The sequence below is a fragment of the Gobius niger genome, assembly GCF_951799975.1.
Source record: "Gobius niger genome assembly, chromosome: 9".
NCBI classification, from domain to species: Eukaryota; Metazoa; Chordata; class Actinopteri; order Gobiiformes; family Gobiidae; genus Gobius; species Gobius niger.
In genome coordinates, this window is record NC_136860.1 from 9,561,999 (window position 1) to 9,589,990 (window position 27,992).

A 27,992-nucleotide genomic window follows, 5' to 3' on the forward strand; every position below is an offset into this window, starting at 1 on the left:
CATCATCTCAGGATATTGATGTCAATATAGTCCTTTAAAAGAAGAACATGATATGGTTTAGCCCTTTTATTTTGAAAGTAGAAATAAAAAGGACACAAAAATATCATTATCGAGTGTCTGATTAGGGTTGGGTACCATCATTCTTTTTAATAATACGAGTACTTTACAAATATGCTTGTCTACACTGTAAGGAAATGGAGCTGGCAGGTTCCTGACTCCTATGGACTTTCCATTGAAGCCTTTTTTCCCCTCTTTAAGTCAGTATTGAACACAGGCTTGTAATGTTTACCTCCACGTGTTTGTCTTAACATGCGCAACCTCGTCTAATTTTATCCTTTTGCATTTTTATTTTTGCCCCATTCTAAATAATGGAGCTGGCTCCAAAAACACAGTCAAATTGCTGATACAACATGCACACTGAGCTTATTCAGCAAAATAGACAATCCTTTTGTCTTAAAAATGGGAATATAGCTACCTAGTATAATGGACACACTATTATGATACACTTGAATATACCAATGTCCTCTTCTTAGGTCCTTATGACCGGGAGCTGACATTGCTGTAATACCAGGACCAATTCCAAAAGACACTTTGGAAACAGGATTATATTAGTGACTTTCCACCTCCCTATCACTGCTTAAAAGCCTGGCAAAAAAAAAGACTTTTTTTTTTCCTAAAAATTGCTATGACCCACGTGACAACGCTGGGGAAGGTCCACGCTGTTTTTTGTATAATAGAAATTAACACTGTCTGCCTAAATGACAGGCTCTGGAGCTCTGTGGAGGCACCATCTCACAGACCACTCGGGATAATTACTATGAATGGGGCAACACCGTGGTAGCTTCCAACTTCACCCCCGTTTGGAGCTATAGGATTATGTGGGGAGAGGCCAAATGCTAACAACATCTTTGGTCGTTCTGCGTGACTGAGTGCACGCACAACAGCCAGACAGGTACGCATCAACTCGTCAAAGCTCAGGTAAGAACATATGTCAGTATGGAATAACGGTGGCCTGTTCCTTAAAATATTTATTTTTGCTAATGCTAGATTGTCAGCTCAGAAGGGACGGTCTAGTGCACACATTTAGGATTTCATGAAACAAATCAGGGTCATGAACAGGGATATAGTTACAGCTAGGATCTCTCCCGAGCAGACTTTCTAGCTCTAACAGGGTACTGTCCATTTTTTCGATACCAGTACGTCAATGATACTTGGTTTTGAATGAATGAATGAATGAATGAATGAATGAATGAATGAATGAATGAATGAATGAATGAATGAATGAATGAATGAATGAATGAATGAATGAATGAATGAATGAATGAATGAATGAATGAATGAATGAAGTGCAGCCGTTTCCGTTCATGAGAATTCAATTAACAGTTTAGGGGAGGCGGATAGAAGGTTTATGCACAACTGCATAAAATGAGACTTGTACAGTGTACGACTAATAGTTGTTTTGTGAACAGTTTCCCCCACCTGAGCTGCAGCTCTCTGCAGTTCATCCAGGGTCACCATAGGCTTCTTGGTAACAGCTCTGGTCAGTGCTGTCCTTGTTCGGTCAGTAAGTTTAGGAGGACGGCCGGGTCTATTAAAATATTACAATAATCTCCAATGTCAAGGAATGTGTAAAAAAAAAATCAGGGAATAATTTGGGGATAAAATAAGGAAAACTTGTACCAAAAGTACCAAAACTTGAATATAAAGATTTTTTTTTTCCGTACCTGTTTTCGATACCTTTTTTCACTCCAGATACCAGTAGTACTAAACTTTTCTTTTCCACACCAGTTTAACAGTCTCCGGCCCCAAGTCTGACTGTATTTGGAAAACCTCTTGTAAAATGGAGCCCTTACTGATTTTTTTTAAGCTTCAGCGCAACCGTGTGTGTGGAAAACACAGCGTTTCAGGATTATGGCTTCATTGGGAACCACTAGGAAAACAAGTAAAAACAAATCATTTATATCTAAAAGAAAATAAATAGTAAAATACAGGCACATTTGTCATTTATTCACATTTTATTTTACAGTAACAACATTTTAAAATATAGTTTCTGTATTTCAACACAGCTGTTCTGGAAAGTAACATTCGGGTCGATTCAGTTTTTTACACATTTAAGAATTTTCCGTTGTTCAGTTTAATACGTGGATGTTTGAATCAGTGGGACATTACTGAATTTACTCAATAAAATCAGTCATGTGTTTTTCTCCCCCAAAAAATGTATATTAAGACAAGTTCATCATTAAAAAACAAGTTTGAAAATGATATAAAGTGCAAAAAGAAATGAATATTTAGTTAGTGCGTTTGCTTTTTCACAGTGGGTTGTATGGGATGTCTAAGCAAGCGTGAGTTGTAAAAACGAAATGATGCATACTCAAATTTTCAGCGATTTCATTGTGCAATGAATGTAATTATTCACATTATATTAGTCCCATACAACGCAATGAGAAAAAAAAATTAAACAAATATGTGTTTAGGACAAAGGCATGATTGTATCAACCTGGCTAGTCGTACACGTCTTTCTCATTGTACCAGCGCAAATTGAAAATGCATGTGTGTGTGAAGGATCAAGTACCGTGTGTGTCCACCAGACGGCGTTAGACAATCAAAAATCGATTACCGGTCTACAAAGATACAGACGACATCTTTAAGAACGCCTACAAACGTTAACGCTCGAATCTGCCGGGGGAAAAGAACTACTCTTTCACCCTTTACTCCACCACTACTTCAGTGCTCAATTATGGATGTACTTTCAACCATATAAAGCTACAGAGACATGGAGAAGGACAAACAGCCCAAACTTACCCAGATAACGGGGAACGCTAACCTTAGTGCGGGTGCGTTCTGTGTACCTATGTTCCCCAGGTCCTATTGACGGGGGAACTGCATTATTATTTTAATATATGTTTGTCATTTAGCCTAGTCTTTTAGAACTACAATTAGGCTGAATTTCCAATAGTTTCTGCGAACAGAAGCAATTTCACATGTGCTAAACCATAGGCTAAAACTAGAGGTCGACCAATATAATGCTGATTTTGAATTAAAGGGACTATACAGAGTTTAAAAAAAGTATTTTCCTCCCCCTACATGTGCCAGCCATGTCCTAATGTGTAGAATGAGCTCAGACCTGTTCACCACAACTGCCTCTAAAATCCTGCACTGTCACTCAAAAATGTGTTCATTCGGGTCGAAGTGCCGTCATGCATGAGCTTAATATAGAAGCTGCAGTTACACGTATGACCTGAGGTGGCAGTAGTGAGTATAAAATGGCTAACTTGCATCTAGCCCCTTTAAGCATACTGTTTCTGTGCTTCGAAATGACATGCAGCATGTCCATATTGACGGAGGTTTAATGAAACTGTTATTTAACAAACTTGTAGCCAACGAATTTTCATCAGGATGTTTCTCAGTTCCCCCAAGGCCAAGGGAGTGCTATGAGGACTCATTTTAAAGCTTTATTAGCTTTAGCTTTATGCTACATGCTAACAGCCAGCTTAGACTGCCATTTCTTCTTCTATTTGACTATTTGCGGTGTCAAAACATTCATAAGAACCTGATTTTGACGTGACTTTATTGGTGTGTGCTTCATATGTTTATGATTTCCATAGATACTGGAACGCCCATAAATGGTCCTGTTTGAAGCTGCTAGAAGGGGAAAGCAAAGAGGGAACAGAACTACTCTTTCACCCATTACTCCACCAACAAAGGCTGGATCAGGAATATCTTTCCTACTTAATAAAGATACAGAGACGTGGAGAGAAGCAAAGTGGTGGGTTAACAGCCCATAAATACATAAATAACAAAGATGCTAACGTGAGCTTAATGCTGTATGCTAACGGTAGGTTGGGGCGCTGATCGTTCACTTCTATTGGCCTGTTTGCTGTGTCAGAAAGGCCACACAGACCAGGTTGTGACTTGACTGCCAGTCCCCGTTGGAAATGACGGATACAAAAGATAAAGGATACAATGAGAAAAGTGTTACGCGTAGCCAGGTCGTGGTTCTAAGGCCGCTCTCCGTGAGTTTGGCACAGTTCGTTTGTGTGGACAGGAATGTTCAAGTAGACGGTACATTCTTCTGTGTGTGTGCGCGTGTGAGGGGGAAGCATCAGGAGGCACCTTTGCTCTTCACCTTGGACAGCAGCATCTCGTTCTTACGGCACTCCTGTGGGAACAAAACAAGCCCTAGCATTAGCTGTGACGCATTTTGCAAGAGTTGTTTTGTATCGTCGTCGAGGGCTATAATAAAATGTGTTTTTATTGAGACAAATTCTAACGCTAGCTTCATGCTAAATGCTAATAACTAGCTTAGAGTAGTTAAACTTTTTTTTACTTCTATGCGACGAGCTTAATCCCTTAACTCCGGCCTTAAATGAGCACATTTTCTCCAGTTTTCTCAAATCTAGAAGCTTCTCGACTTGAGCTTACAGCCTATAGGCCTGTGAAACGCCTCAATTGAAAGCTAAGACCTACAAAACTCCTTATTTTTGTGTTGTTTAGTCATTTTTGTAGCGTTTTGATCATGTTTTCCTTGCTTTGCTGTCGCATTTTGATAACATTTTTGTTAGCAGTTTTTGCCACATTTTTGTCACGTTTTCATGGCTTTCCATATTAAGTTTTTATTGTGTAATGTAACTGGATCAAACCACAAAAATGTGACCAAAACGTGTCAAAAAAGCAACAAAAACGTGATGAAAACAACCGAAAGGAACAAAACCGTGACAATCATAGAGATGAAGAAGCTCAGGTTAGTTTGGATTGTCTTAGCTTTCAAATGAGGCGCTGCACTGTACTGCTCAACTGGAGAAAATGCACTTGGTTAAGGTTAAAGCATTAAAATAGCTATATTACAAAGTGTTTTGCTTAAAATGGTAACAAATTATTCGTTTACAGGACTAACACAATGCAATATATTGTCTCCTGGCGACTTTACGTGGTGGTAGGTGGTAGGAAGTGGTGCTGAAAAAAGTCAATTTGATTTAACTCTGTAATTTTGAACTGAAATCTACTTTAAGTACCGTACTTAAATTTGTTTTTTGAAGATCTGTATTTTACCAGAGTCGTATTTCTGTGAAAACGTAATACTTTTACTCGAAAGATAAATTCACTACTTTCTACTCCACTGCATTATAAAAGTGCCAAAGTGAAAAGAGAACATGGCTGTGTTTTGTTGCCCCAGTAAAAACCCATGTGATGAACATTCCACAACAGTAGGTGGCGCTGTGCAGGCGACCTGTCAATGTCACTCACTTGTGGCGAGGAAGAAGGTTTATGTTCCAAAACAGACATTGAATTTGGTTTCCATCATCATGGTTTTGAAGCCCAGAGTGACTACTACTTTATGTTTTTGGCAAATGTCTAAAATGATACCGTCACCTCTTTAAAGTCCTTGACGGTCTTGAAGTAGAGGCGCTGTTTGTCGAGCAGTTCCAGGTACTCGTCGTTGAGCTGGTCCCTCCGCATCTTGTTCTCCTGCTTCTTCTTCTCCATCTGAAAACACACGTTCAGAACATGTAGGGATTAAAGAGTTTAACATGGGCCAATGTTAAACCCAAACCGACTGGCCGTACTTTGATCCTGCTCTGTTTGATCCCCTCCACGATCTGCTCCATCTGGCGGAGGAACTGCTCCTTGGCTCCAGCGGACGACATGGCCCTGACAGCAAACAGGTCATATTAGAAAGTCTGGTTCATCTGCTTCGGTCATCGGCACAGTAACAGCACGAGTCAAGAGGGAGTAATGTAGGCAAGGCAACTTTATTTATAACAAGCATTTTGTACACAAGGCAACTCAGTGTGGATTAAAACACAAAGTGGAGCGTTGTATTACAGCCAACTTTTACACATAATTAAAGCCCTTAAAACCCAGTGATATCTACATTTTAGTTTGTATACGAGTCTGTGTGCATTCACCAGCTGTACAACCTATTAGGGCTGAAACAACCAATCGATTTATCGACAACAAATCAATTATTGAAATAGTTGACATTTATTTTGGTAATCGATTAATCGTTTTCTAGTAAACACGGACTCAAATAGAGCAAAAATGGCTGTATTTTTTATGAAAACCTACTTTTTTTTCACGTTAGGGTCTGTAGTGTTTTGTATATTGTAAATTTCATAAATATCCGTCTTGTGTCTCGTCAAACAGAATGCAGAATTAGCACTAAAGTTTACTCCGTCAATATGTCTCTAGCGGCGCCGCTTTAGCTTTATGTGGTAAAAACAAATGTAAAAATAACATTTTCATACACCATTCACAACCAAGCGATTGATTAATTAATTAATCGTAAAAATAACCGGTAGATTAATCGATTACCAAAACAATACACAGGGATTCACTTAAAGTGGCCCAAACGTGAACACCTGACCCCTAAGCTCAAACCAGAACCATGTCAGGTCTCTACCCTTTTCCACCAAGCTGGTGCTGCTTCTGGGTCAAATCCAGTTTCAAAACTGGTTCTTTCGTTTTCCACTGAAAGAAATGCTGGCTCTTGGTTCCGAAAACTGGAGTCTACTGGGAACCAATTACAGCTGGACCAAGAAACAAGCACAAGTGGTGGGTCAGAACTACAATTGACGCCCAGCATTAAGACTGAAGGTTAGTGCTAACTTCTGAAAGAATTGAGATGCGGGGAAGCTAAAACAGTCTCTGTGCTTTGTGCTCTTTAGCTAAGATACAGAGGGAGCAATTACAACTAAGCCAGTCTGTTGAGTCTGCTGAAACTGGAGAAAAGGTGCTCAGCTCAGGCGGGGGTTAAGAGGTTAAAGAAATCTAACGAGAGATGTAAACGTACAAGATCCAAAGGAAATGAACTGAAAAGGAGTGACGTTGGCTCCCGTGTGTCGAGCCCATAAGGCATATGTACATGTGTGTGGACGAATACAACAATCCAATGCATTTCATTTCATACTTGGAAAGGTCTAAACTACAGGGATAGGTGTTTTTATACATAGTCAGGGAGACGTGGGGCTGGATCGAGACCTGCTGCTGTCAGAACTGTACTCACTGCTGGAAGTTGTCGTGGATGGAGTTGAGCAGGTTCGACTCCTTCTCCAGATAGAGCTTCTTGTCGTCCAGTGTGTTGTATAACGTGAAGAACTGCTTGGTCTCTTTGTGCGTGGCAGAAACTGGGAAACACACAATTGTGTTACAGGGATGTTTCAACGGAACGATTCATATTGTGTCTGTAAAAACGGCCCGTGCTCAGACCTTGGCTGTACAGCTCGATGAACCTCTTCTGGTACTGGGTGAGCTCGGCTCGACTCGGCACCTCGTCGATCTTCCTCTGGAGGATGGCGATCTCTCTGTTCCTACGAGCCTGCACACAAGACAGAGGGTTACTTCTGCCGTTACCAGTTGGTGGTTCTCGAACATATGATTAGGGCTGGGCACAGTTTTTTTCCAATACTGGTACGTAAACGATACTTGGTTTTCAATGCCAATACCTGATTTATACTTTTCACAGCACATATACGACAATACTGTAATACAATAATGTGTGGAAGATCTGCAAATATGAGAAATTTGTGAAAAGTTTAGTGAAAATGGAAGAAATTGTGGCAAAAATAAAGAAAAATGTGCGGGGGGAAATATGGGAAAATATTAGCAATAAGAAACAAGGAAAAACAAACAAAAACATTTGGGAAAACAAGAAAAAAAATGGAAAAAAAATACACTAAACACTGGATTTTCTGGACTAAAAGTGATACTTTTTTTTCATAATTTGGCTGGGGATGCAACTTATACTCAGGTGCAACTTATACATTTACACCAAAATATATATATATATATAAAGGTTTGTTATTTTCACACTGACAGCCGCTAGAGGGCGCTCTAGGCTTGTGTACCAGTATCTGCTGCTCCTTTACCACTGAAGATTTAAACAGTAATTGAGCGGCAGAAAAAAAGTGAGGAGTGAGTGAGAGACTGGCGAAAAGTGGAGGTTACTCTTACTGCAATGAAAGAAACACAAAAAGCTAATCACGAGCTAAAAGCTAGATGGCCACAGCGAGAGGAACGAGTTCGCAAATGGGTGCTTGATCAACCTGCTGCCGGGAGAGGCTTGTCAACGGTGCAGTTATGCCTCTACGCCCAGGTACTTGCCAAGGCTGGTGCGACTTATACTCAGGAGCGACTTTACCTCTTTAAATGCTCCGCAGCCATCATGTTATTACGCCAAAGCCTGAAATATCTGTCATATCACGTGTGTCATACTGTATTATGAATTCGTGAGCAGAATCCACCGTGTAGCAGACACTTGAACAGAACAGCCCTGTGACAGAGGCCTGCTGTTCTCCTGCCTTTGGGTGAGAACAGAGGCCTTTATCTAATCCCAGTCAGTCTGAGTCAGGAGATTAGTTTACCATGAGGAGACGGATCTTCTGCAGCTTCTCCCGGTCTGCGTTGTACTGCTGGTCTATCTGCTGGTTCCTCTCCTGCGCAGAAGGGTGCAAGAAATCATTTCATTTTCATTTTTGACCCTATGAAGTCTAACAAGTCTGACAATAAACTATCGATTTTGTGATATATCACGATATTTGGTGGGACAATACGATTCCAATACTTTTTATTCTGATATTAATACTATACTACTAAATAGGACATCATGCATAAGCTCTTAACCTCCACATTAACTGAGTGCATTTTCTGCAGCTTGGCTTTACCCAAATCTAAAAGCTTCTGGCCTGGAACCAGTGTGACGCGTAATTTGAAAGCTAAGACCTACAAAACTGATCTAAACAGATATTTTTCCTCACTTTGTTGCCGTAGCTTTTTTCACGTTTTTTTTCGTTGTTTTTGCTACATTTTTATTGCTTTATTGTCACATTTGTGTTGTGTTTTTATTACTTTGTTGATTTTTCCATAGCATTTTTGTCCCATTTTTGCTGCACTTTTTCGTTACTTTTTTGTTTCTTTTTTAAATCTCATTATTATTGCTATTTTGGGTCATTCCAAACTGGAGAAAATGTGCTCAGTTCAGGTGGGGGTTAAGAGGTTAATGAGGTAGCAGTCAATAGAGGTCATTGGCCAATAATGATCAAGTATTCAGAACAGTAGAGGGTAGCACTAAAGCTTTAAGCCCTTGGACCAAAAGCTGTCACACAGTTACACCATTTTTATTGATTTTTAATGTTTTTATAATTATAAATAAGATTCATTTGGGGTTAATTTATTCATTTTGAAACAGGACACTAGTTTCTTGTTTGTTTAAATGTAAAGTGATACCACTGACAGCTCAATAGACCCATTTTCAGTTTGTAAGTCAGGGGTCATTTATTCACTTATTTAAGAAGTAAAGGTACAAAGCTCATCTTACCCAAAGCACCAAACTGGCTGGATCAAGCTTTGATTTGAACAACCTGCTGACAATATAACAATACTAAATTCTTTAGTGTGTACCTTCTCTTCTTCATTGTCTTGGCCTGATGCGGTCTTCAACCTCTCGATGTCCTCCTGTAGGCGAGCCATCTCCTCCTGCATAACAAACAGTTGCAGCGGTCACCAAAAGAGAAGACGACAGGAACACGGTGAGCGGAACCACAACAACGCAATGAGCTACGAATCCTAGGCCTGAAGTTCGATATATTGAGGCAGGGACCGATCGCGATAAAAGATATTATTGCCACAGAAACGAACTCTTTACAGGTAAGCTCTGTTCAAAAGTACTTAACCTTAATGTGTCCCACAATGAACATGGAAAACAATGACGCACCTTACTTTGTGTAAATAATATAAAGTACTACGGGGGGGAAAAAGTGTCCAGTGAGATGATCCCATGTTACCCTGCAGTGCGTCTTGAACTCCTGCTCCTGCTGTTTGAGGTTTTCGTTCATGGTGACCAGAGAGCGCAGCTTCTCCAGGACGCTGAAACACACGAGAACATGAGAACACTGTTCCCGGCGGCGCTCACTGCTGTGTGTAGAAGGCAAGTGGAGCTGCACTCACGCGGGGTCCGTGTTCTTCTCCATGTCCTCCAGCGTCTGCAGCTCCTTCTCCAAACGCTCGGACTCCTCGGTCACCTGGGGCACACAGCACACGCTTAACACAGCAAAAATATGCAGAATCAGGCAGAGGCCGGGGCATTTGTTTACAGAAGTGTATTTGATTTAATTCATATGCACTTCTTATTTGTTCAAAGATCTATTTAGCAACACTTTTCTCATCAAATACAGTGGGAGTGATCCAATAATGAGCTAAAAGTGGCAAAACGATGCGCACGGCCAGGCAGCTCCCAGGAAAAAGATTTGTAAAATTGTGAGCTGCATTGTGCGACGGTTCAAAAAGAATCGTAGCTACGACCATAGTTTCTCGTAGCAAATATCAGACTAAAGACGGCGTGTGTTTAGCCGAGACAAGTGCTGCATGCTAGCAGGGTTTAGTTCCGCAGAAAAGTGCAGGGAAAGTCCTGTAAAATGGGAAGTCGGGCCCGCTCGTGCCTGGCCTCTGTTGCTTCTGACTCTGGCGGCGTGCGGAGGTGACACTTGACAGAAATCATCGCTGCAGGGAGAGAACGACTCACTCTGCAACTAGATTTTCCAAAATATCAGACACTGCCTGATCTCGGTCGTAGCTCGTCTTTGGTCGTACGACAGTTCTATTTGAAATCTCTGTCCCTCATCTGATTTTCGCTAGCGTTTGGTCGTGACGTATGTAATGTGCCCGAGTGAGTGAAGCAGCTCAATCATAACTTTATTACGACTCTGTCACGACTCTATCCCGACTCTATCACGACTCTATCGCGACTCTATCGCGACTCTAACGCGACTCTAACGCGACTCTATCGCGACTCTATCGCGACTCTATCGCGGCTCTATCGCGGCTCTATCGCGGCTCTATCGCGGCTCTATCGCGGCTCTATCGCGACTCTATCGCGACTCTATCGCGACTCTATCGCGGCTCTATCGCGGCTCTATCGCGACTCTATCGCGACTCTATCGCGGCTCTATCGCGGCTCTATCGCGGCTCTATCGCGGCTCTATCGCGGCTCTAACGCGGCTCTATCGCGGCTCTATCGCGGCTCTATCGCGGCTCTATCGCGACTCTATCGCGACTCTATCACGACTCTATCACGACTCTATCACGACTCTATCACGACTCTATCACGACTCTATCACGACTCTATCATAACTATAATAACATTCCTTGCACATTCCAAGGCTTCAATTTCAATTTCTGGATATTTGGGAGCCGAGCCAGAACAGACTGAAGAGCTTCCATTACTTTCGTATCCGCCGCCATTGCCAAACTACAATCAGCAAATCGGCGCAAATGCTTGACGTCACCAACAAGCCCCGCCTCCCCCGCTCGCTGAATGGTAGGTTGAAATTCAACCGATGCAACGCAGCCACTTAGATCTGGCCCAGACGTACATGCAGGGCAATTATAATTGACCGGAGTTTACGGATGGCTAATGCCAGGCTTGATCGTTCGTTGCGGACGGACAAAATCATGCAGTGAACACCGGGCTTTAGTGTGCTACAGCTTTTAAGACTGGGGTCCTTTCCAGCACCGCGCTTGTGTGGCTTAGCTGTGAGTCTTGCACAGACAACCTCCTCGTTTGTCCCTTTTTTGTTTCCTGTAGCTCCTCTTGTGACGCCTCCACTGTGCGGCAGGTGTGAGGGGCTTTTGGTGCCTCTTCAGTGTTTCAGAAGAAGAAATGTGTCTCAAATGCCGCTCTATGACCTTTAGAGCTGGAGGAGTTTACATTTACTATCATTATGACAGATTCTGACTCACGATGACACTAAAGGCGGTGCTTCGAGGAGGGGCTGTACTTTGCAAATGCCTTTTTTTGTTCAAATTTGATTTTGATTCTAAACTACTTTTTAATATCCGGCAGCTTACCTCCGTTAGTCGCTTCTTGCCCTCGTCACAGCTGGATTTCACCTCCTCATGTTTGGCTTGAAGCTGTAGATAAACACATTATAACTTATCCAGAGCTGAAGCAGAGCCTGTACATGTATGTGTATGTGCATGTGCGGGTCTGACCTCCTCTTTCTGCTTGCTCTTCTGTTGGATCTGTTTGTGCAGCGAGGCCACGGCTCTGCGGTGCTGCTGCAGCGGGCCGTACCGCTCCGAAAGCTCCTCCGATGACAACTCGCTCTGCTGCGGGGACAATCACAACATACCTAGGGCCGGGCAGTTTGTGGGGACTTTCTTGATGACGATAATGAAGCGATATTTTTGCCAAACATCGGGATTATGATAAAAGGGTAATTGTCCTGAACAGACTGCAAAAGGGCAGAATAAATGATTTTCCCCCCCAATTTTTATCATCAATGAAGAAAAATATTTACCTTTTTCCTATTCCCCCCACTTTGTTCCAATTTCCCCCAAACCCCCTGCCCAACTAACAATAATTAGTAATCAATTTTGCCCGTGTTACATTTGTGGTGGGCAATGAGCTTTTCCGCAGGTTCATACCAGTTTTGCTGCTTGTATCAATAAGTGATTATTAGCTGGCCTTCACTTTTTTGACACATTTTCAAGGAAATCATGGTCTCTTCAGGTTTTCTTACCTTCTCCTTGTACTCTGACGCGATCTGTTTGATCTCCTCCGACTGCAGTCCCACTATCTGACCCACTGCACTCGCCGTCAGCTTCCCCTGAGACACAGCCAAACACCAAACACAGCTCACAAACCTGTACAACCTGCCTATGAAACTGATATACAACCTATTATTACAAAAGAAAGCAACTAGAATAATCAGCCATGCAGAATACATTGCTCGAACAAATCCACTCATTATTAGATTAAATATTTTAAAACTGCTAGATCTTGTTGATCTTAACACAGCAGTTGTGATGTACAAAGCGCACAACCTTATACCTACTCAATGTTTACAAGAGATGTTTCAAATAAAAGAATCTAGATACAACCCCGGAGGAAATGATCTGCTACAAAAACTTTAAAAAAAATCTACAAGCTAAATATTATGGAAAAGTATAGAACACTTGAATGAAGAAAATACATTAACCTCTTAACTCCCACCTGAACGGATCCCATTTTCTCCAGTTTGGCTTTACCCTAATCAAAAAGCTTCTTGGGAAAAAAAGCACCAAAACAGCCACAAAGAAATGAGACGAAAACAAGGATGTAAACGCAACAAAAAAGTGACAAAAATTCAACAAAAATGTGACAAAAAATCAACCAAAATTAAACAAAAATTAAACAAAAAAGTGACAAAAACTCAACCAAAAAGTGACAAAAATTCAACAAAAATGTGACCAAATTTCAACAAAATCATGACAAAAATGTGACAAAAAATCAACCAAAATTAAACAAAAATTCAACAAAAATGTGACAAAAACTCAACCAAAAAATGACAAAAATTCAACAAAAAAGTGACAAAAATTCAACAAAAATGTGACAAAAACTCAACCAAAAAATGACAAAAATTCAACAAAAAAGTGACAAAAATTCAACAAAAATGTGACAAAAACTCAAGCCAAAAAATGACAAAAATTCAACAAAATCACTACAAAAAATCAACAAAAATGTGACAAAAATTCAACAAAAATGTGACAAAAACTCAACCAAAAAGTGACAAAAATTCAACAGAAATGTGACAAAAACTTTTGTGGGTCTTAGCTTTGAAATGAGGTGTTACACAGACCTATATATGAGGACAGAATGCATTTGGTTCAGGCGGGTGGTAAGAGGTTAATCGCGGATGCATAACATAATTTTGATTCTTGAAGTTGAAGTTGTGTTGCCATCGTTGGTAGAGCAACTGTATTTGTGCCATCTTTGAACACAGTGTCACAGTTGTAAATGGAGTTAGGCCTAAACCCTGTGACATGTGTTCTTAATGACCGAAGAAATAAACGACTACAAACTGACAGTAGCAGAGGAGCGGGACAGGGTGCACAGAGATACAAACCTCCTCTATCGCCATGGCAGCCATGTTGGTCATGAGGGTTTTAATCCGCTCCTGAAAATCACATGTGTCAAAAGAAATGTTTTGACCGTATTACACAAAATGTCCCAAAAAACAAACCACGACACTGACCTCTTCCACTTCCTGCAGGTCCTCCTCCTCTGGTACCTCTGCTCCCGATGGAGAAACACCGGGCGCCGTCTTCTGACCGTCCAGCTGATCAAAACGTAGCAAAACACAAAGTACAGGTGAACATTACAGACATGCAGATGAAGTTTTTCAGCTAAACTACCCACATGTCAATCAATGCATTCAATCTGGACTTACTTTGTCTTGTTTGTCCTGTTTGCTGAAGCCGTACCTCCTGAAAAGAACAGACATCAACAAGTCAACGGCAAGAAATGATAGTCAAGTCATTGCGTCACTCAAATTAAAACTCCATGCCATAAGCAACATGAACAGTCAAATGAAACCCGATTTGAAAGAGCAGCATTCGCAGCCATCATCATCATCATGCCTGAAAAACTGTCCACGCAAAATGCCAGGCAGGAGTTACTTACAGCAGAATGTCAATGTCTGGCATTCTACACAGGGGATGAAGAGATGAAAGGATGAAGATGAAGAGGGTGGAAATCATGGTCAAAACACATTGGCATTTTTTAGTATCTGATAGAGCTCAATCTAATCACGATCTGAACTCATATACATGCCCACCAGATGGAGCCGTTTCCTCAAGACAGAGAGTAGAAATCAATGGCTCTATATGTACATTCAAAATAAAATGGCTCCTGATCGTCTTGGAATATTTTATCGCCAGAACAAGAAATGACCTGAGATTTCCGATGTGGCACCAAACTAAACTAATTCTCCTTTTGTTTTCACGCAGAGGCGGCGGAGGTAATCTCGTTAATAAAACTCTAGATAGCACGTGACGCTCTTTGACAAACGTGGCGGCCGGTGAGGCTAATGCTAATAGCAACAAGGCATATAAACATGGGAACGCGTTTTTTGTTGATAAAACGTCAGAATTGAAGATACAGATGGTTAATTTTGATTTGCTGTATCGCTGGTGAGTCTAAGTGTCTCGGGTAAGACATTTTTACTCTGAAAATCAAGTTTTGTAAATCTTTCACCTCTTACCCCCCCCTAGCTGAGTGCATGTTCTTCAGTTCAGCTCTACCCAAATCTAAAAGGAGAAGACGAACAATGTAATGCCTCATTAGAATGCCTCATTGTTACTTTTTTGTCGTGTTTTTGCTTTTTTGTTGTGTTTTCGTCACGTTTTTGTCTTTTTTTTGTTGCATTTTCATCCTCGTTTTTTTGCCATTTTGACGCTTTGTTCAAGACGGTTTTAGATTTAGGTAAAGCCGAGCTGGAGAAAATGTGCTTGGTTCAGGTGGGGGTTAAGAGGACTGTTGTTTCATACTAGAGTCGGGTGTGTTCACTGTCTCAAGTTCACCAGCTAAATATTGGTCAAATTGTTCCCATTTTTGAAGCTTACAGCCTACAGGTCAGTGTGAATAATCGTGTTTTTGTCGCTTGTTTATTGTGTTTTTGTCGCTCTTTTTGTCCCTTTTTTTCATCCTTGTTTTTGTTGCCGTTTTTAAAAAAAATTCATGAAGTTTCTAGATTTGAGTAAAGCCAAACTGGAAAAAAAAGTGCTTCATAAATAACGGCTACACTTACCGGGCTTTATCTATAATATGCTGTTTATATACAGATCTCTTATTATGTCAGTGCCCTCTGCTGGACACGTGTGGAATTCTTTCCTTTTTTTTAATTTAAGCTGCCCCCTAGTGGCTGGACTGAGCAAACTGGTTATTTCTGTAAAAATCCATAACTCTGCACAGGAATGGGCTAGAGACTTACTTTTTTTTTACACGCTCGGGAATTCATGCACCTCAAAGGGCCGCATGAAATCATCTTGACCTTGACACATGTGATTTAAGGTCTTTGCCACTGGGACTCGGCAAAAGTGCTCTAGTGTTGCTCCCATCTATAAGACTTGTTTTTCGTAATCCGAATACATTACTCGGAGTCAGTGTAGTTGCCGATACTAGATTGCGCATGGCTAATTAACATGCATGACCAAAATCCTTGCTTCCATGATAAAGTCTACGCGAAGACTTTATACCATTCACTTGAATCCTCTCTCTGATGATGTTGTGGAGGTGCTTCTGGTGAGATGGGTTTGGACAATATGAGGATTTGTGATTATTGTAGCGTCTATTACAGAAACTTCTTTCAAAATGTGGGAACCTGAATACAAAATAAGAGACTTTTGTGGTTAATAACGTCATGCGAGAGTGCGTATGGTCCCGACCTGCCGTATTCCAGGAGTGTGGAGTGGACCCTGGACTCCTCATCCGTCAGGTCGGCTGCGTCTCTCTGCCTCCTGTACTTCCTCTGAGGCTTGTACACGTCCTGTCAGAAAAAGTCAGTCAATTTTAACACAAATTTCCCATCAAATTATTAAAAGTGCGACACATATGTGCAAATTCAGCTTAAAAACAGTCTTCACGACATTCCTTTGGTCTCTGTAGGAATAAGACAGTGACTAAAAACACAGGGGCAAAGGCTGGTAAAGAGTTTGCTGACAATCACCTATGCTGTGTCCAGACTGCACGCTTTTCAGGCTTCAAAATCCCGCCCAAAGCCCCTAAATGGACAATAGCCAAGACACTCTGGACACAAATGTGTTCTGAAGCATAGCCGCACCTTGGAAGGAGCTCTTGCCTGAAAAATAACGGCTGTTTTGGAGCTAACTAGTCTCCCTCTTTGCTACTGCCATGTCCTATGGATCTTTAACTATACCCCCATGGTCTACACCAGGATCCTCCCAGTATTTAAGCCTGTATCCAGCCCATACACTTGATTAGAGGGACATATTTTATATGTTATTCCAGGTTAGCCCGTTAGCATGTTACAATCGGCAACAGCTCATTGTTGATAAAAAGTCTGTAATAAACCACAAATGCAAAGGATCGATCCTAGCCAGCTGTTAGATGCTAAGCAGCTAGCTCCGAGAGAAAACTGATCAGCTACGACCTGTTGTAGATTAAATGTGATCAATAAACTCAGAGTGCCCGGCTCAGTGTGTGATCATTGTTAATTGGTTGCTTTATGTAGATGGTGGGTTTATTATATATACATAATATTCATGCACATTTCTCATTTGCACGTGCATCGATCGGAGCTTTAGTTTGTAGCATTAGCTCGTAGCATTAGCTTTCTCCGGAGGGAATGCTCATCAAGGCCCAAACACATTCCCAGTGCAGATCCAGATCCCTGGTGTTTAGGTAAAGGAAACACTGATGTTTGTGTTTGTAAAAGTCCCAGAGCTGCTGTAGCTCTGGTTCACAACAGAATGAAGCTAATCGTCCACGACTGTTAAAACTTTACATGCAGTATAGGATCACACATTCCACGCTGTGAGATCTGAATGCAAGATATTTTAAAAATACTCACTAAAACGCCTAGAACGGTCTTTACTGCTTTGTCTTTTCTCTGCTCAAACTCCACATCCTAAAGAAGAGAAAAAAACAAGTGTATTTATTATAAAATATGTATTTTTAATGAATTACACATATCGCTACAACAACGGCTTATTTTATTCACCTCTGGCAGTTTGTGTGTTTTGTTGAACTGTGAAATGGAGTAGGCCCTCACGTAGTCCCCCATCTCCTCCCGGGTCTCTATGGCACGCTTCACCAGCCACTGAGGAGAGAGAGTTGGTCTTCACATTTGCAGTACATTTATTTTCTATTTAAGAATTCTATACGGATTACTTAACATTAACACAAACATTGAAAAGGTTTAAAAAAAAATCATAGCCTTTTGATTTTGAACGTTCATAAAACTTTAGGACTGTTGTAAATTTCAATCCTTGCCGTGTTACAGAAAGGTACAGCCTCTATATAAATAAATATATGTATATATATATAAACTATATCCTTCCAACTGGACTTTCTTGAGGTTTAAACATTTTTTAACGTCGTTCCCTCGAAAAACACAGGCCTGGAGCATTATTTCACAACATTCACACATTATTGAGTTAATCCTCGGACAAAGCTGTTAAATTTAGCCGTTTCTTCTTCTACGGTGTCAGTGCCCGTTCTGTGTTTCCCGACTACACTCGGGCCATTGTTCAAACCCAAAAACTGTTTTTACATTTTTAAAGCCCATAATCCAACATTATCAACTCTGAGCCATGTGTTGCTGCACCTGGAAGCTATTTTTAAAGAACATTATTCCTATAGTAGCCAGCAGGAGGAGCCACAGTCAAGATCTTCATCAGATTTAACACCTGCATTTCATTGTTACTATTTATTCTTACAGAGACATATTTTCAAATTGTAAAACATAAAATAGCAAAGCTGAAGCTCCCAAAATAACGTTTTAAAGACTATTGCTAAGCACCATATGCATGACATGTCCACTTTAATAATAAAAGAATAAATTGAACATTCTAAGTATGAACTCATGTAATATGATTGGAGAACAACTAATTGTTTCTTGGGCAAAACTGTCTAACCTGCAGAGGTGTACCATCAGGTCCAGCGGGGCCTGGCCAAATGAAGCACAATGTGTAAAATGTCTTAATAGTATATTTAACTTGTATAATGTACAGTTGAGTTGCTTATATTGGTATTTTCCAACTCAAACAGTGCTCTGGTGAACTGCTCCTCCTTAGGGCCTGCTCTACAGGTTCAGCTGCCCCTCTGTTGTCAGGCTGCACTCATGATTGACAGCCAGCGTGACAGACAGAAATATCAGCTACTCAAAATTCGATGTACAATGACAGTGCGTCCCCCAGGCCCTGCGGTGTCTCAGAAGCTACCCCCCTCTGTGTTCCTCACCTGGGAAAACCACTAATGTAACTGCGCATGGGCAAGATGTTCCAATCAGAAGTAACTCAACTCAACTAAACAACAAAACAGTCTGTGGAGTTCTTGGACATGAACTCCAGTTGCTCAAAACTGCTTTCCTAGCTTCGGGGCAGTAGAGTAGAGGATTACCATTTCAACCAGTAAGTGAGAGAGTGTTTAAATATACAAGATTATCCAAATGTGCGTCGATGATACAAAACACAGCTCCAGGTAGGTTTTTGCTGAGAAATCAGAATAACAGAATATAGCAAAGAACCTAACCCACGTCTTACTTGTATAACTGGGTAAATATGTATAAAGTCCAGTCCTTGGATCTGATGTGGTTCCAGTCGATGCGGACACTTCATTTTGGGTAAAACGGACACGATTTTCTCTGTGAGAGCTCTAGAAACAGACACATAAGACGAAAAAACAAATCCCTAATAAGAAGCAATGAGAATTTTATGGACTGGAAATTCGAGAAGGCAAAACTAAAAGGCATACATCTTTTGGCCGATGGTCGAGTTTTCCTGAAAAAGCAAATCCACGTCCACATCGAAGTTACATGTGGTGATGCACCAGGTCATTCCTCCAACCACCTGCAGAGAGTGAAGGGGTGATGATTGGCTCCGTAGTTTAGACCGACACAGACTGTACGTGCATCTGACACGAGTTCCCACTATTGCATTAGCTTAGCAGTAGGGCTGTGTACCGTTAAATTATTTCCGATACCGGTACTTTCACGATACTTGGTTTGTCGATATCGATACCTGAACAATGCTTTTTTTTTTCAATACACTAAATTATTTGTCGAATGGAACCATAAAACAGATTAATAATGTTTGAGGTGAAACAACCAAGAAACTACCTTTAACTACAAAAGGCCAGAAAAAACGGGTTTTTTTTTTTTTTTCCCTGAATTTCCCCCATTTTTAAAAAAAAATTCTCCCCAATTTGTTTTCCCCATTTTTTTTTCAAAAATGTTCCCAACAATTCCTAAATTATTTTTCCCCATTGGTTGCCCCAATCTTTCCCCTCATTTTTTTCCTCATGTTTCCCCCCAATTTTTTCATTTTTTCCCCAAAATGTTCTAAATGCTTCCCTTTTACATTTTGATGACCAACAGCATCAAAACTTGAATATAAAGATTTTATATTTCTTTTCAGTGCCTGCTATCGATACTATTTTTTGGTTCCAGTAGAACCTAAACCTTTTTTTTGTCGATACCAGACTGGTGTCTTTTAACGGTACCCAGCCCTACTTGGCAGTTATACTTTCTTTTTCTATCAGACGTTATAGCGCCTGTGACGGAGTAAATCTCGGTCGTTACCTTATCAAACGACGACAGTCCTTTAATTCTGGCCCGGAAATATCCGGCCGCCAGCAGCAGCTCCAGGATCTCGGCCAGTTTGACGCTCTGCTCCTCATCCTCTCGCGTCTCCACCTGCAACCAAAGCACAATGGGCTTGGGCTTCTTGTTTTATTGGCACACATCTCCAGAGAAGGTACTTTTTACAGCAAGTTTAATACATCCACACAATTAAAACCTCAAAAAGAAACATTTGATTGCGAAACAGCCTAAATACAGGTGCGGGACACGGTTTAACCTCTCTTAAAGGAATAGGCCACCGTTTTTACATACTAAAATATGTTCTTACCTCACTTTAGACGTGTTAATATATCCCCGTCTGGTCTTTGTCCGTGCGCTCTGTCACGCAAACGGAGCACATACGCAGCCTCTCCCACATGTCACATAGCTCCGAAAAAGCTCACGATAGAAGCTACCAAGCTCTTCCACGTGTTCCCTATTTAAATAAAGTTACGTGAAGTGTTTTCATGCGAAGTATATTTACACAGAAATGTAACATGTCGATTTTATAAGCAAATAAAAAGGGGGACTATATTGTGAGGCGTAATGATACGAGGAGTAAAACGTCCGCGCAGTAACTCCTAAAGGTTATTGACGGAAGTGAGCGGGGGAAGTCTTTAGGAGTTACTGCGCGGACGTTTTACTCCTCGTATCATTACGCCTCACAATATAGTCCCCCTTTTTATTTGCTTATAAAATCGACATGTTACATTTCTGTGTAAATATACTTCGCATGAAAACACTTCACGTAACTTTATTTAAATAGGGAACACGTGGAAGAGCTTGGTAGCTTCTATCGTGAGCTTTTTTGGAGCTATATGACATGTGGGAGAGGCTGCGTATGTGCTCCGTTTGCGTGACAGTGCGCACGGACAAAGACCAGACGGGGATATATTTACACGTCTAAAGTGAGGTAAGAACATATTTTAGTATGTAAAAACGGTGGCCTATTCCTTTAACGTCTTAAACCCTCTCCCTTTAACCGAGCACATTTTCTTCAGTTCGGTTTTACCCAAATCTAAAAGCTTCTCGACTGGAGAGTCAGCGTGATGCCTCATTTGAAAGCCAAGACTGACAAAACTGATCGTAACTTTTTGTCACATTGTCGCCGCTTTTTTGTCACTTATTTTTCACATTTTTTGTTGCTTTTCTGGCATGTTCTGTCGCTCTTTTGTCGCTTCTTTGTTATTGTTTTTACACTGTTTCTTACAAAGTTTATTATCTTGTCGTTTTTGTCACTATTTTGACGCTCTTTTCAAGAAGCTTTAAGATTTGGGCAGCACCTACTTAACTGGAGAAAATGTGCTCGGCTTCAGTGGGGGTTAAGAGGTTAAAGACACCCAGGTGAATGTTTGAATGCACTGACCACGGATCTGTTGCAATCCAGGCTGTATACATGTCACATGTCACGTGCCCTCGGTGTAAAAAGTATGGACACCGCTGCTTCGTATGAACTAGGTGGTGTTGGGTGTGAACTGCTTGAGTACCTACTCTAAACCTCAAGTCACTTCCTTTCAGAAACTCTAAATCTTCGTCCCAGTCGAAGAACGAGTCCGTGAGACGACTCTTAAAACGAGTCACAAGTTCCGACTCCACAGCATGACCCTGGTTAGCCGGTTCTGATTTGTACAGTAGGTCAGATTTACTTGCCATAAGAGGAAGCACAGCCGTCCCTTTTTATTTCAACGCTAGTTCTTGAAAATGTGCGCATAATTGTCAAAGCGAGCATGCATTTCTATATTTTTTTCTATTTGTTTTAAAAGAAAGAATTTGACAGGCAAAATCAAAGAGCCACTGTGACAGTCAGGCAGCTTGCTCTGCTGGTTACACGGAATGTTATCATTTTTTACACCCATTAAACGCTTGCACGCGGACATTTTTAAGCCGTTCGCGAATATTTGAAGTAGCGAAATCAAATATACTATTGTACCTGGATAATATTCCCATCCTGGTCGTACTGGGCGCCTATTTTCGAGCCTGTTCTGACTCTGTGAAAAACTGAAGTAGCCGCCGCCATCTTGGCCTGATGTTGTGAATGACAGGTCACATGACAGGAGCGGAAGTACAAGAAGCAAATTAAATGGAAAAAGTGAGAAAAAGAAAAAGGCTTCCCAAATGTCATTACACATAAACTAAGGGCTAAAATTTCGAAAACATACGATGAAAATGTTCGGTTAAAATGTGTAACTAATATTTGCGTACAAAAAAATTAAATCACGTGAAAAAAATAAAATAATAATAATAATAATAATAATGATAAATTGAATAGTAATAGTAGTGAATAACAGTGATAATGCTAATAATACAAGAAAACAAAGAGCAAATATTTATAGTTCAAATATTTATATCAAATATAAATAAAAATGCCATTAATTACAACTTTATGTAAATATCCAGGAAAGGTTGACAACACTAAAGAAATGCATACAAGCACAGAAACGATAATAAATGTGAACTTTTTCTTATTTTCAGGAAAATGTATTTTTACGACAATGGTGCCAACTTTACTACGCTAAACTGCGGTTTCCGACAGCGGTGCTCATTTTGCGGCACACGTGTGTACAGTTTGTGAACGCCGTGTGATTGCTGCAGCATGGCCAAAATTATCAAGAAAAAAGTGGATAAAATGAAGCTGAAGAAGAGCAAAAAGATTAAAAAGCGTCCGGAAAGGAACGACGAGACTTCGGCTGTTTCCGATGAGATGCAAGAAGAGGATAGTGAGGATATTGCGGCTGTTTCCGAAGCGATTCGCTACGACGAGGACGAGGGAGAGGAGGATTTGAACCCGGAGTTGAGCGCAAATGATGAAGAGGAGGCTGAAGAGGAGGATGAACGCAAGAGGAACAAGCTGGTCCAGGCCATCGGCTCCTTGGGAGGGGGTCACCGGAGCACACGCCTGGAGGAGAGGTCCGAGGCCGCGTTGCTGCTGTCCGAATTCGGCACGAACGCAGAGGGAGACGGGGCAAAGATCGAGCTGTCAGACCTCATCCCCACAGCATCCAAGAAGGCCCAGAAACAGATTGAGACCCTGAAGAAGGGCAACAGGACGCTTGACACTCCACTTTCCAGGTAACGAAGAGTTGAAAAGACATGCCTACTTGTAAATTTGTCTTGTGTTTTTCACAACATTACCTGATCTGTTTCAGTTCTTTAAAATATAAGTCACTTTTGAAACAATTTCACACAAATTAGAATGCAGAGTATCCAAACTGAAAAAGCAACAACACCATACACAGTAAATGTAATATCAATAAAAAAAACCTTGATGAAATATATAATTCAATGCCCTGTAAGGTGACTCCTGCTGAGTTATAAGGCTCTAAAAAAGTAATATTGATAGTCTAACAGATATTATTATATAACAATTGCATTTTGCACACATAAACCCCTGATATAATATGAAACAATTTAGAAAAATATGTGATTACATGATGTAGAAGTGTGATATTGTAAGATATTGACCATTTATTGTTATTATAAACATTATTCCATCTGTTTACAGTGGGAGGTAAAAGTGAGTACACCCTTTGGAATTTCTTACATTTCTGCCTAAATTGGTCATAAAATGTGGTCTGATCTTTGTTAAAATCACAAGAATGAATAAACAGCGTCTGCTTAACCAAGAACATTTCCCTAGTTCAGCTTTAACCAAATCTAAAAGCTTCACGACTGGAGTTTACAGCCTATAGTCCAGTGTAACGACGCAAGACCTACATACCATACATACATATTTTTTATGCTTTTTTGACGTTTTTTTTGTCACATTTTTGTTGCGATCATGTTTTTGTCATGTTTTGTCTCTTTTTTGTCACGTTTTTTTTTTCATCACTTGTTCGTGTCTATTTTGATGCTTTTTTCAAAGAGCTGTTAGATTTGCCTAATGCCGAAGAATGTCTTAGCCAAGACATGTAAACATTCACAGGGCAGTGAGGATTAAGTGTGTACACCCTTGGATTTCATAGATGGTTGACCCTCCTTTGGCAGCAATAACTCCAAGCAGACATTTCCTGTAGTTGCAGATTAGACATGCACAACGATCAGGATGAATCTTGGACCATTCCTCATTACTAAACTGTTGCAGTTCAGTGAGATTTCTGGGATGTCTGGTGTGAATGGCTGTCTTGATGTCATGCCACAACATCTTAATTGAGTTTAGGTCAGAACTTTGATTTGGCCATTCCAGAACTCGTATTTTATTCTTCTGAGACCATTCAGAATTTTAGTAGAGGTGATTGTGGTTGAAAAAGTGACATTGTGTGCCGGTCATTGGACATGAATTACTATACTGCAGTAGTTTAGGCTTCATTGAAATCACAATTATTCAAAGTGTTATTTTTGCAAAATCATGCACATAAATCAATTAAGCAAAAATGCCAATACTTTGTAGAGTGTAGTATTTAAGTTGTCTGGATTTGAACTACGTCCCTTCTTCATTCCAGACAGGAGACCGAGAGGATCCACAGAGACGTCGCCTTCCAGAAAGTCGCCACTGAGGTCTCTCAATGGAAGAGCGTCATCCAGCAGAACCAGCGCGCAGAGCAGCTCGTCTTCCCCCTGAACCAGGAGCCTTCGGGGCCCAAACCCATCGAGCACCTAGTGACTGGCTGGAAGGCCCAAACGCCGCTAGAACAGGAGATCTTCGCCGTCCTGAATGCCAACAAGCAACCCATCAACAACCCCATCCTCACCCCTGCGGAGGAGGAATCCATCAAAGCCATGAGCCTGGATGAAGCCAAAGTCCGCCGGGCCGAACTCCAAAAAGCCAGGGCGCTGCAGTCCTACTACGAAGCAAAGGCGCGCAGAGACAGAAAGATCAAGAGCAAAAAGTACCGCAAAGTTCACAACAAGGCAAAGCGCAAAGAGATGCTAAAGCAGTTTGACGAAATGGTGAAGACCAACCCGGAAGGCGCTCTGGAGGAGTTGAGGAAGCTAGAAATGGGGCGCATGCAAGAAAGAATGTCTCTCAAGCATCAAAATAGCGGCAAGTGGGCCAAATCCAAAGCGATAATGGCAAAGTACGACGAGGACGCGAGAAAGGCGATGCAGCAACAGCTAGAAATCAACAAAGAGCTTACGCAAAAGGTGGTCACGGCTTTGAATAATGACGAGGACGACGAGGACGAAGAAGAGGCGGACACTGAGGAGGTTGTGCCGGATTTTGCGAATGACGTCGAAAAAGCAGGAGATGCGAGCAATCCGTGGATGCGGGGCAAACTAACGGAGGAGGAGCAAGAGAAAGAGCAAGAATCCAAGCTGGCGGAAGAAGTTATTCTACTTGAGGATGAGGAGGAGATGGAGGAGGAGGTGAACGAAGAAGAAAAGCTGTTGAGGGAGTTTGAAAACAGGCGGAAACAGCGTCGAGATGAGGAAGAGGAAATAGCCGATCTTGAGGAAGAGGATATTGTTGAGGAAGAGGATATTGTTGACGAAACGGCGCTGTCAGAGTTTACGTCAATAATCCGTGGCTTGACGCAAAAGCCAGAGGTCGAAACAATCGTAGACAACTCGACGCCGTTAGAAGAAGGTCTTACAAGGATTCAGACTTTGGAGGACACGGAAAAACTCCAAGAGACGGAAATGTCTGAAAACGTCGAGCCCGAGGTGGTCGAAATTGTACAGGCAGACGAAACGGCAAAAGAGACGTCAACAAAGACGGGTAAAAAGAGAAAACGCAACATTGAATTAAAGGAAGTTATAACCAAAGAGAGCAGAGTTGTAACTGTTCCGCTGAAGGTTACGACAGAAGAAGCCGAGGAAGAGGATATGGAAGACGAAATGGACCAGCGGGGGCTTATAAAAGAAGCCTTTGCAGGAGATGACGTAATTTCGGATTTCCTAAAAGAAAAACGCAAACAAGAAGATGCCGGTAAACCGAAAGCGATAGATCTGACGCTTCCTGGTTGGGGTGAATGGGGCGGACAGGGTTTGAAACCATCAAGAAAGAAGCGCAAAAGGTTTAGGACCAAACCTGCACAAGCGGTAGCCCGTAAAGACGCTAAACTTCCAGCGATTATCATGTCTGAGCAGAGGGACAAAAGCATCACCCTACATCAAGTGAGCAGTCTACCTTTCCCGTTCGAAAACTACGCACAGTTCGAAAGCACAATCCGCTGTCCGTTGGGAAGAACGTGGAACAGCGAAAAAACGGTCAAGAAAGTCACCCTGCCCCGAGTGGTGACCCAGCTCGGAGCCATCATTGAGCCAATGGGACGCGAGGAGCTCAAGAAGAGTCAGCAGCAGAAGGCGGAGCCCCACACGGCGACCAATCAGAAGAAAGGACGGCCAGAAACAAGGAAGAAACAAGTACAGAAACGGAAGAAGCACAAGGAGTAGTTTTCTATAACTGAAATTAATCTATGGAGTGAACATTTTTAGACATTTTTAGACAATGGCAAAATAATTTGGGGGATATATTTTGACTTGGTTGAAAGAGAAGGTTCCGACTTCAGAAAATGTATACAAGCTTAATCTTATTGGTTGACAATTGACAACGAATCATCTACGCATTAATTTTCATTTCATTGAAGATTTTTTCTTCATGTCTAGAGAGAGATGTTTTCCGTGGGTTTGCTCAATTTTCTAAATCTAAATCCTTTTTAAAAATTTGTCTATAGCGTGAGATATCCAGTTTTTACATTTGTGTATGTAAACATAGCTTATGTGCAACCACAAAACGTGTACTATGCGGCTATGAAAACTCCACTCGCGTCTTGTAGAAATCGAGATGTCCTCTTTGCCCACACAATAAAATCCAAATCAGAATTTGCCTGAGATTGTATTTTACAAGCAACAACATATCTAATCTTCTTGTGATCTAATTATTTAGACCTGTTCTCCCAGTAGATTGGACCTCCTATAAAGATGTGATTCTCGTGTTCATTTTGCAGTTCATATTTCAGTCTTCTCAAAAATGTTATTGTTCCTGAATATATTGTAAAAATGTTTTACAATGAAACTTTCAGCCCACCTAACACAGATTATACACTATCAACAAACTACAATGTGTGTTTTATTTTGACCTTTTCGATTTTTCTGGGTCGTTGCAAATAGTATTCTACTTTAGTATATATATATATTATTCAAACCTTTATTTAACCAGGAAAAAATCTCATTGAGAAAAATCTCATTGAGATTTTTTGCTGTTATATGTACTTATTCTCAATGATATAATGCATTTTGCCAGGCATAGCCAACCTTTCTCAAGAGCCACAAACGACTTTGTAGGTGAAAACTAAAACTCAAAGTGTACTTATATGAATGACGAACTTCTGAAATAGGCAAGTACATCTAAATTGAACCAGAAAACATCATTTAAATTCTCATGGGGAAGGACCTTCCAGACCTCATAGCACATCCCTCTAATAAACACGAGGTATTACATTAAGATATAAGATATTTATTAAAGAAATTGGTCTTCATGCTGTCCACGAAGACTCTTGGAGGAGCGAGTAAATGTTTTAAGGAGTGTGAATAGGATTCCGTATGTTGAGGCTGTAAATGAGTGAATGAGATGCCAAAGCATCAACTACAAGAAAGAGGGAAAGATTATGTTATATTGAATAGTGAGAAGTTTTGGGGATTTATTGGGATGGCCATTACTCATGTTACGAATCCTGAGGGAAAATCTGTTCGGACTGATTTGGTGTTGAATTCAGCAACGTTTATGCTCTGGAGAGGAGGTGATGCTGCTTCAAGAGAGGAATAAAGTCAATAAGTATTTGTAATGCAATATTGGGGCGCACTTTTTGGTTCTTCTATAATTGTGGAATTGAAGAGAGCGATTTTGTACTGGGCCAGATTCGCTCCTCAAGTCAAGTATGTGAACTTTGCCACAGAAATATTATTTAACTAATAAAGTTAAGGAGATATCTTATACAT

General features: G+C 41.0%; 3 protein-coding genes across 3 annotated transcripts in view; 1 reads left to right on the forward strand and 2 right to left on the reverse strand.

Moving 5' to 3' along the window:
• Positions 1-27,992, reverse strand: part of LOC306967802 (complement C1q-like protein 2) — a 339,758-nt gene that overhangs the window by 6,976 nt on the left and 304,790 nt on the right. The gene's annotated exons all lie outside the window — the stretch shown is intronic.
• Positions 3,738-22,169, reverse strand: ccdc93 (CCC complex scaffolding subunit CCDC93). Its single transcript, XM_079562903.1, has 22 exons — positions 22,045-22,169; positions 20,076-20,189; positions 19,250-19,344; positions 19,039-19,150; positions 17,496-17,594; positions 17,346-17,402; positions 16,201-16,301; positions 14,205-14,241; positions 14,010-14,093; positions 13,881-13,931; positions 12,516-12,602; positions 11,986-12,102; positions 11,842-11,904; positions 9,943-10,016; positions 9,780-9,861; positions 9,397-9,471; positions 8,361-8,432; positions 7,207-7,315; positions 7,004-7,124; positions 5,565-5,649; positions 5,371-5,484; positions 3,738-4,159 (listed from the first exon to the last, which is right to left on the reverse strand). The coding sequence occupies exons 1-22, from the start codon at positions 22,129-22,131 to the stop codon at positions 4,103-4,105; spliced, it is 1,893 nt and encodes a 630-aa protein (XP_079419029.1). The 5' UTR covers positions 22,132-22,169; the 3' UTR covers positions 3,738-4,102.
• LOC306967522 (U3 small nucleolar RNA-associated protein 14 homolog A) lies at positions 22,670-26,960 on the forward strand. The gene is made up of 2 exons (XM_079562606.1): positions 22,670-23,183; positions 24,554-26,960. The coding sequence occupies exons 1-2, from the start codon at positions 22,708-22,710 to the stop codon at positions 26,445-26,447; spliced, it is 2,370 nt and encodes a 789-aa protein (XP_079418732.1). The 5' UTR covers positions 22,670-22,707; the 3' UTR covers positions 26,448-26,960.